Source organism: Aplysia californica, unplaced genomic scaffold (genome assembly GCF_000002075.1).
Source record: "Aplysia californica isolate F4 #8 unplaced genomic scaffold, AplCal3.0 scaffold00330, whole genome shotgun sequence".
Taxonomy (NCBI): domain Eukaryota; kingdom Metazoa; phylum Mollusca; class Gastropoda; order Aplysiida; family Aplysiidae; genus Aplysia; species Aplysia californica.
In genome coordinates, this window is record NW_004797600.1 from 769,675 (window position 1) to 780,154 (window position 10,480).

Genomic DNA, 10,480 nt, shown 5'->3' on the forward strand with positions numbered 1-10,480 from the left:
GAGAGAAAAGAAAGAGGAAAAGAGAAAGAAAAGAATTTATTCAGAGAAAGAGACTCAGAGAAAAGACAGAGAGATACAGAGAGAGTACATACATAAAAGTATAACTAACCCATGACACCAGCCCACACACTGCCAGTCCGCCACAAGCCGGGCCGTTCTCCTCACAACTTCCTTGTAAAACTCCACGTACATGACAGGCTTATTGCTCGAGTGACTGGCCCAAATCTGGGGAGATTTCCAATATGAATGTGTCAGCTTGTTTGTTTGAGTAAAGCAGGGGTCATACTGAGCAGGAGATTTTTCCCCCCAAGACTTTTCCAACAGTTTTCAAGACCAGATTTCTTTTTTCCAAGACAAATAACCTGTCATTTCAGAAGAAAATTTGTTCTGGTGTGGTATTTCTTTGTTCAGAATGTGTAAAGTAGAGGCCACTTAAACTTTGAGGAAATATTTTTACAATATATCTAGTTAAAAATATGTTTTTCCAAGACTTTTGCCAACTTCCCAAAATTCCAAGAGTTTTCCATGTCTTGGAAGATAGAAACAAAATTCTTAAATTTTTCCAAGATCAGTAGGAACCCTGGTAAAGAGAAGTACATCGGCAAAATACAGGTCATTTGGTGCAGGGAAGTATTAAGACAGATAGACAGAAAGTACAGAGACAAAGAAAGAAAAGAGGTAGGGCCTACCAGTGTTACCCTCCTACCGCACACTGTGCATCAACTAGTCAACTTTGATATATATTATAATGTTGTCACTCAGCGCACCATCCAGTCTCCAAACTTTTGCTGTTAGGCACAAGAAACATACTTTAAAACATCATAGCTGCAAAAAAAAAGTACAAATAAATAAAACAAAATGAATGAATATCAACAAAACCAAATTAGCGCCTCGCTGGGATCTGTTGTTCAAAGCAGTTCATGCAGACACGAGTGGATGGAAGAGTATTCAGGCTTGATTACTTTTCTTTTCACTTAACCCCTTTGTGGTCAGTTTGTGCTTGACTGGGCAAAGTTTTGGATCCGGGGGGACAAAGAGTAGCACTAGATTTAGCGGTCAAAGAGCGTCTAACAGAAGCAGTATGCTGAATAGAAAACATGATGAACAACGCCTGTCATTATGGTCCTCGAGCTTTGCAAGGCATGACAAATGCCACACATCACAGCAGCATCTTGCTTCCTTCTCCGCACAAGAAAAACTGACAAACGGCGTACGTCATATAGGTAACGAAGGGGTTATTCGGTATTAATATTTTAATTAGAAATCAAGAAGCCAGTATGTCATGAAACACACTCGAAAGACTTAATTATTGTTAAAAAGGGCACTATAGTCTCAGTTTTAAACACATTGTGAAACTCACCTCGGGATAAAAATTCTTCACTGTATAATCTAACATGGTGGTCAGTATGTCTTTCCTGCCAACACTGGGGCCCTGGCGGCCAGTCTCGGAATCCATTGGCTTGAAAATCTCAAAGGAGCCGAACCTGTCAGTGACATCAGAGATCATGCTTTATAAAATAAATCATAAACAAGACAACGTGATTTTATTACTTTTCTTGTATTATCAAACTGACTGCTTAGTGTAATACTCAGCCACAGGCCATTTTAAAAAGGCGCGTATGACAGAGTCTTAGATTGACTAATTGAAATGTAACCGTAGGTACAGCACAGCCTGTAAGGATTATACTGAAAACAGTTCTGAGAACTGAGAATGCAAACACTGATGTAGTCTGTGAAAGTATCATCACTCACCTAAATGGTACGGAAAAACATTTTCTAAAAAACAAACTACAAAATTAACTGAATAGTGTTAAAAGGGAGATAAAACTGAAGTATAAACTCTTCTACGACTCCTCTTTGAAAGATTTATCTTTACAAAGTTCAATATATGGCAGTTATTACGATCGGAACCCTCCCCCCAAGTAAGCTATGCAAGGATAATTACATGTATCACAAGAGCAAGAATTTAGGATTTTTTAAATTGATAGGTTTTATGGTACCTCTGACATATTTGGATGCACTAAAGACCCCCCCAAAAAAGAAGAAAAAAAAATCAGACAAGTTATTGCTCTATTGACCCTCCACTACATGAAATTGACAGTGTGCTTCCTCCAGCTTCTGTGACAAAAAGTTCACAAACACAACAACACATCCACACACAAAATCCTCTCTATCTCTCTGTTTCTGCAAACATACACAGAAAGATTTACCGTAAAAATGTGGGCGCGATCCGAAGCACAAGTGTGCATCTCTCGTCTTTGGGGTTTCCGTTGTAGAAAATATCCCTGACGACTGTCGAGTCAGAAGTGATACAAGAGCCAGCACGGGTGGTGGGTATACCAAGGTGATAAATAGCCTGAAAGAGAGAGTGAGTTTGTGTTACTTGCCTTTTCCGTAAAAGTAAAGAATGAACCTAAAGTTTTTGCACATTGTGACGACTCCAGCATGTTTTTTTGTGTTCTTGGGAGACATAACTGCAGCAACCTCTGTGACCTCCTTGGTGACCCCAGAAGATGTGGATCAAGCAGTTTGAATTTGAAATGGGGGTGGGGGGGGGGGGGGGGGGGGGGAAGAGAAAAAGAATTGTGTTGCCCTCACTGAAAAACTGCTAACAATAAATATCTACTACAACCACCATCGATCATAAATTAAGAAAGCCGTGCAGTTCTATTCAACTTGATTGGGAAGTAAAAAATATTCAAACTAGACCACATTAGAGAAAGAAAAAAATTCCTCGGCACAGAACATATTACAGTGGAATCCTGTTATAACGAGAGGGAGGGGACCGGAGCAAAATGTCCGTTATAGCAGGATTCTCGCTATAAGGGATCCTGTAATAAATTCAAGGGAAACTGTAAAGTAGGCCTAATCTATGAGTTTGGTGTTCTGTTTATTTCCTTTTGCTATCTCCCCTGATGATGATTTTGTTTCAACATGACCTCTAGGTCTTACTTGATCAAAAATCGAATCAGGTTTCTTTCTCTAGCGCTAGATCTAGCAATGTGGACTGACAGCTCGGCGTTGGCGATCAGAAAGAAAGGGTTCTGGGCTAACTCACCCGCTGTGTTTTTCCCCACCCCACCCTGTGGTGCATTCTGTTTGCTTGCGCACGTCACACATTTTCTCCATCCATCACATTGCTGTGACATCTCCATCCCCGCATTGGAGAAGTGAGAGGCATGGTAGGCCTTGATAATCTAAACTAGGCTTACGCTGGCCTATCACGCGATGCGTTCTGCTTGTCTGTGCATGCCACACCCTCCCTACTCAGTTGCTCTGGCCTTCATTGTTGACGCACATGGGCTCTCCTATTCTTTGTTTTGCAAGATCACCAACAAGTTTCTCAAATGGCGAGGTTTCGCATTATGTATAATTGGCCTATGCATTGTGCACATCAGCAGGAATATTCTGCTATAACCGACTCTCTTGTTTGTCTGATAGCGAATAGCAGTATTCTATTTACAAAGGTAAACAGGACAAAAAAACGGGGTTTTAGAATAGTGTCTTTATAACAGACTTCTCGTTTTTTCCAGACTCATTATAAGTGGACTCCACTGTATTAAGACAAAGCTCTCACCTCACTACACAAGAACTCTCTTATGGTGCTCCGAAGAACCTTCCGGCCATCTGCTGTGCGTGAGTATGGAGTGAGTCCTGCACCTTTCAGTTGTATTTCCCATCTCTTCCCAGCACTGTTCACAATCTCTCCCAGATACCTGGCAGGTACAAATGGAAATCAGGAGGACATCAAAATAAAGGGAAGCTATTCTAGAAGGTCATGCTCATATCTAAGACTTTATTGAAAAACTTGCCTTTATTTTTCAGCGGGACATTTGAACAGAATTGTGCAGTTTCTCACAAAAAGTTGTCTTTGAAAGCATTCTCGAAAAAACATTATTTACCAAATTAAGAATTTGACTTATCCATGACGCCAGCCCTCACACCTGCCAGTCTGCCACCAGTTAAGAATTCCATACAAAAACCAATCAATGAATGAAAAGACTGAAGAATGAAATAAAGAGAATAAGAGAAGTTTACAATCAATTTATGTCAAAATCGTCTCTGACCACTCACATTGCAGCTCCATCTCCAAGCTGGCCAGAGAAGTAGCCAAACTGATGACCACAATAACAGTGTGCAGCAGTCTCCGAACCTGGCAGGATTTTGTTTCCACTGAAATACTCGACAAATTCTGGCCGCTGCGACTCTTCCTCGGAAATATCGATAAGTGCAAGGGCAGGAAGCGCCTTGCAGATCAACACTGGTCTCTTCACAGGTGTTGGACTGACTTGGGAGAAGCATGCCCCTGGCACCTGAAAGTTCATGTGACACACAGACATGAAAAAGTGAGGAACCAAATAATAAAAGCAAGAAGAAGACTAGCTCTTAATTCAACATTAAAATAAGAATTCACGATTTACCTGGTATTGAATAAATAACAAGGCTCCTCTTACAATTTAAAAAAAATTCATCCAACGTGCCCGGAGTTAACGTTATTTTGGATATAAATTTCTGTAAACCCAAGTTTAGAAAAGTGAAAGGACACTTCTAAGCCAGGTAGGATGATGAGAATATCAAGGGACAGTGCCCAAAAATTCCCCCAAAAGATAAAAAAATCATAAGAACGTACCTGTCTTTGTGTTTTCTCAACATTGGGATCCACTGGCAATGATTTCAGAGCCAGGTTATCAAAGTTCAGAGTTTCTAATGTTGGTGATGCTCCGGCCATCTTGTGAACAAAACGTTTCACAGCATAACCAGCAAGGCAAATGATATTTCTTGCTGACTGTGTTCTGTGGTGAGATCTTCTTGAATCAGAATATTCAGAGCTTGACTGGGAATATGATCTTATGGACTGTCTCCCTCTCCCAGGCTGTGGAACATGACAATGCTGAAGCCCCCTAAAGGCCGCCACGTGCTCTGGGCTCCGCTGAGTACTAATGCAACACTTAACGAAATTCCGACTCATCTAAACGTGTAGTGGCCAGTCAGTCCATCATCAACCAACCTGTAGAAAGAAGTGGAGAGAACTGAGATCCCTCGGCATGGTTAAGGAACTCAATTTCATGAAGTTTTAATTATTTTGCAAGAATGAGGGGAAGGGGAAGTTCAGGGGGGCCTCCCCCCTGACAAACTTTTAACGATGAATAGATCTACCGGTCTGAGACTTTTCATTGAGAGAGATTAAAAACTGGGCAAGATCATGAGTTCCTAAGGTTGAGACATAAAGACCTAGGCAAAAGTAGTCCCAATCCGCTGGTCCGGAATTCCTCAATCTTACCAAGATTTTAAATCACAGTTACTTTCCCTGTATTATATTTTGTTTAAATAATTAACAGTAACATAGATCTAGCAACAAAATAATAAAAATGGGAAACATCAAAATGACGTGGCGACGTGACAATCTGGCATTCCTGCGAGTCATCTACCGGAAGACTCGTGCGGTCTCACTGCCAAAACAAAGTTGTAGGGACCGCAGAGAAGGTTTAAGGATTGGCCACCTTTATTCTCACCCCGAGTTAGAATAGCGCAGGCGAGTCTTTTGGCTATTCTCACCTGGTGTGCGTTCACTGCTATAGCCTAGATCTAGGCCAACCAGTGTAGCGTTCACACTGAACCACAGAATTCTACACTGTGATAACAGAATTGTATAATTCTGTGCCTTGAACAAACGTTCCATTACTACTGTTAGCCTAAAAGCGTGCAATTTTGTCTGTGGGCAGAGGAGAGAAAGAGAGAGAAAGAGAGAGAGGAGTAGCGCGTGAACTTCTGGGCAAAACAAAATGGCGACCCACGTAGTTCGGCTCGATTCGAAAAGTCGAATAGCCGTAGCATCTTTGTAGACTACCAAATTAATTTACTTTTCAGTTTTAACATCATTTTTAAACTTTGTTTTGGTCAATTTGATCGTCCACACCGATAGACAGTATTCAGAAAGAGACAGAGAGAGAGAGAGGGGGGAGGAGTAGATCTTGCGAGAACTTCCGGGCAAAACAAAATGGTGACCCGCGTAGTTCGGCTCGATTTGAAAAGTGAAACAGCAATAACATCTTTGTAGATTATCAAATTAGCTTACTTTTGTACGTCATTTTTTCTTTGCTTTTATCAATTTGATCATACACACCGATAGACAATATTCCTAAATTAGGAAAAACAGGTCTTGTTTCACATCGGAAAGTGGCTATTCTCACCCGCCCGGAAGTTCTCGCAAGATCAACTCCTCCCCTCTTCTCTCTCTCTCTCTTTCTGAATACTGTCTATCGGTGTGGGCGATCAAATTGACCAAAACAAAGTTAAAAAATGATGTTAAAACACAAAAGTAAATTAATTTGGTTGTCTACAAAGATGCTACGGCTATTTAACTTTTCGAATCGAGCCGAACTACGCGGGTCGCCATTTTGTTTTGCCCGGAAATTCTCGCGCTACTCCTCTCTCTCTCTCCACTGCCCACAGACAAAATTGTACGCTTTCAGTAGGCTACAATTGTAATGGAATGTTTGTTCACGGCACAGAATTCTACAATTTTTCTGTTATCACAGTGTAGAATTCTGTGGTTTAGGGTGAACGCGCACCGGGTGAGAATAGCCACAAGACTCGCCTGCACTATTCTCACTCCGGGTGAGAATAGAGGTGGCCTTCACATCGGGTGAGAATAGCCAACGCTGGCAAGTCTCACCCAGGGTGAGAGGTCGATCGTATTTTTATTCTCACCCCGGGTGAGGATAGCCACTTCCTAAGGATTACCACTATTTTTTAGAATCACGATCAGATGACGCGGCAGGCAACCCCTTAGCGAGGTCAAAACAAGATGGCTGTTACTATAAATATCAGCTAGTGTCATTTAGAGATCTAGTCGTCGCTCTCTAGTCTCTAGCTATCCGTTTGTGTATTGTGTTCGGCAGACATAGATCTAGATCTAGATCTGATCTATAGATCTAGGAAGGCCATAGATCTATGGTCATTTTTGTGTGTTTTGAAGACAAAACCAGTGCATCTGTGTGCACGTGTGAAAGTCAGTAAAATTTGTCAATCAGTCAATTAGACTCTGCTGCTAATACTGCAAAGTTAAGAAGTAGGCTACTAACTTGTGTAACTTTTGTCTGGCAACAGAACCATAAGTGACTTAAGTTCATCTAGTCTAGATCTAGATGTAGTCAAGGCTCTTCTCTAGGCCTACCAATGCCAAGCCAATGACAATGATGATCAATTACCTCTTTTTAAAATCTTTACAAACAGCCACTTCCCATTCCTCCCTTTGCATTAAAAACAAACAAACTTATTATAATGGCACTGTGTAAGACATCCACCTGCCTAAGACAACTGCAGTCTCCCCGACAGTGGGTGGCGTCTTCGTTATAACTGTAACTAAATCTAGATCTATACCTACCAGGTTACGAAAGTTACCAGATGAAAGCAAAACAAACCGACTTCACTTCACACATTAAAATTTGATAGAGTAGTTCCCCTTAGCTCGTCGTACAACATTATAGTCGCACAGTACATAACGTCCTAGAAGGCTTTAGAATAATAATAATGATGATGATGATCATCATCATCATGATAATAATATAATTAATAATAATAATAATAATAATAATAATAATAATAATAATAATAATAATAATAATAATCGTAATCATAATAATAATCATAATAATAAAGATGATTATAATAATAATAATAATAATAATGATAATAATAATAATAACAACAATAATAATAATAGTGATAAAAAGACTTGGGTAAATTTTTACTTATGCACCCACACATATATGCATTGATTTGAAGGCTAAACTGCCATAGTTTTCGCTGTAGAACACACATATGGCCACTAAAACCCTTGCAAAGCAATTGTTTTCAAGTAAATATCAATCCTAATTGCCAAAACATCAAACCATTGTGAAATGCAGGGGGGCATCCCCCCCCCCCTGAAGCCCCCCAAATTCTTTTTAGGTCAGGGGGGGGGGGGCATGCCCCCCTGAAACCCCCATATTGTTAAATTTACTATTTTCAAACATCAATAACTCAATAACTATTGATTTGCGGCAAAAATAAAGGCCATTTTCGTGTTCAGCATGCAAAATACTACTCGAAAAGAAGTATATAAAACGTGAACAAGAGACGGGTGTATAAGTAAAAAACCCTCAATACTAGTAATAGTAATAGCAATAGTAATAACAACAATAATAATAATTATACAAGTGTCAGGCTTATTCAAGCTTATGGAGCTGTACAAAGTTGTACACGAGGCGACATTACGAAAACGGAGGGTTATTCCATTGAGAGCTTTGCTGTGTATCTTTATTTTGTCCAAAATTTTACTGCTATATTATAATAATATGTTCTAATAACTCAAAGAGATGGTGGCTATCCTTTATTTCTAATATATGGTCTCGTCCAAAAGGGACGCATCCCTAGCTGGTTGTATAATGGAAAGTGCCATATACCCTGCCTTAAGTAAGTAGAATGCTGCCTCTAGGGATCACAGAAGTATCCTTCATGACCCCTGCAAAGTACGTAGGTTATAATGACTATGGAAAGACAGCTTTTGAGGTCCCAAAACTTTGTGGCTAGCTACTTAACAAAAACTGCAGGTTCTTGGCACTTTCACGTGTGCTGTTCTTGTTGCTTTATTGAAAATTATAGCTGAATTTTTGCTGTTGCTGTTGCATTTTTACTGCCACTACCCCAGTAAAACTTCCTGCTGTTTTACCATGACAGTCCCCCATTCTTGTAACAAAGTCAGCACGGAGGTGTTACCTTTGGAGATCATTTAATGTACATGTACATAAAACGATTCCCAACGTGCACCCCTCAACCTCAGAGATAGGTCACGATCTAGGCGTCTAACAAAAGATTGCACCCACAACACACACGTGCTTTCTAGAAAGTAAGCGCTTTGCTCTGTGTGTGTGTGTGTGTGTGTGTGTGTATGTGTGTGTGTATGTGTGTGTGTGTGTGTGTGTGTGTGTGTGTTGCATGGTCAAAGTATTGTTTTTGTTTAATGTTTCTCCGACTCCCTCGATCCAATTTTTTCTGGGCCTGCCTCTTCCTCTGTATCCGTCTGATCTCTGTTTGTATGCTCGCTGCCATACTGTCTGGTGGTTTTCTTGAAGATGTCCAAAGCTTTTTCTGTGTTGTTTATCGATGTATTCCAAACAGTGAGGTGAGCCAATTTGTTCTCTGACAATCTTGTTTCTCACCCTGCCTCTTTCTGTAATGTTCATTTTTTTTCTAGGGCATTTAGTTTCGCAGGCCTTAATTAAAATCTTGCTTTGGTGATCTTGGCTATCGTTCATGTTTGGGCTTGTTAGCAAAGATTTGGAATGAAGATCAGATATCAATGTGTTTGTACTTTGTTTCCATTACATTATACTCGTAACGATGGGATGAGAAAGTAATGGTGTTAGTTGGTAAGTCGCACCGTATTGGCCTTTAAAAAAGATTCTGGTTTCTATTCCCTTTTCCATTTTCCCGTCTTGGGTGAACAAACTTTCCAGGCAGCCTACTAGATCTAGAACTCTTCTTCTTGCCTCTTGCTTGACTTTGCTGCTGTTGATTCTGATGTTTATGGGCCTGGTGATTTTGTTGTATTTTCATTACCTTGGTTTTGCTTCTGCTGATCTTCATTTACTTGTGATCTTTGCAGCTTTTGTCAGTTTATTTGCTTTTTACAAAGCCTTACAAAACAACGACAAAAAACAAACAGAACAAAAAATACCATAGAAATACTATCAATTAGAATGCCGATTAAGTATCTTGTATAAACATTCATGTTAACAATATAGTTGTTCATTTCTAACATTCATGTGTGACTGTGGATCTCTTAGTGAGTGCAAGCATTATGATGTGGAGGACTATATAATTGTGCGCATATGTTTGTGGAAGAGAGGATACGAGAGTATGTGTATGTATGCATGTGTGTAGGTTGTGTGCATGTGTGTGTTTGTGTGTTTGTGTGTATGTGTGTGTGCATGTGTGTGTATTTGTGTGTGTGTGTGTGTGTGTGTGTGTGTGTGTGTGTGTGTGTGTGTGTGTGCATGTGTGTGTTTGCGTGTGTATTTGTGTGTGTGTGTGTGTGTGCATGTGTGAGTATTTGTGTGTATTTGTGTGTATATATGTGTGTATGTGTTTGTATGTGTGTATGTGCGTGCATATGTGTGTGTTAGCGTGTGTATATGTGTGTGTGTGTGTGCATGTGTGAGTATTTGTGTGTGTATGTGTGTGTATATGTGTGTATGTGTGTGTATATGTGTGTGTAAGTGTTTGTGTGTGTATGTGTGTGTGCATGTGTGGGTGTTTGTGTGTGTGTGTATGTTTTTGTACGTATGTGTGTGTTTGTGTGTGCGTGTGTGTGTGTTTGTATGTGTATTTTTGGTTTGTGTGTGTATGTGTCTGTGTCTGTGTCTGTGTGTAGGTGTGTGTGTGTAGGTGTGTGTGTGTGTGTAGGTGTGTGTGTGTGTGTATTTGTGTATATATA

At 40.1% G+C, this 10,480-nt stretch overlaps 1 protein-coding gene across 1 annotated transcript in view; it reads right to left on the reverse strand.

Annotated features, from left to right (window-relative positions):
* Positions 1-7,466, reverse strand: part of LOC101864161 (protein adenylyltransferase SelO, mitochondrial) — a 17,767-nt gene extending 10,301 nt beyond the window's left edge. The window contains exons 1-7 of the mRNA XM_005102561.2: positions 7,388-7,466; positions 4,631-5,008; positions 4,075-4,313; positions 3,578-3,716; positions 2,211-2,356; positions 1,361-1,484; positions 110-225 (exon numbers count right to left, since the gene is read on the reverse strand). Of these exons, the coding sequence (XP_005102618.1) occupies positions 110-225; positions 1,361-1,484; positions 2,211-2,356; positions 3,578-3,716; positions 4,075-4,313; positions 4,631-4,969 (1,103 nt within the window). The 5' untranslated portion in view covers positions 4,970-5,008; positions 7,388-7,466. The remainder of the gene's footprint in view (positions 1-109; positions 226-1,360; positions 1,485-2,210; positions 2,357-3,577; positions 3,717-4,074; positions 4,314-4,630; positions 5,009-7,387) is intronic.
* Between the last annotated feature and the right edge of the window lie 3,014 nt (positions 7,467-10,480).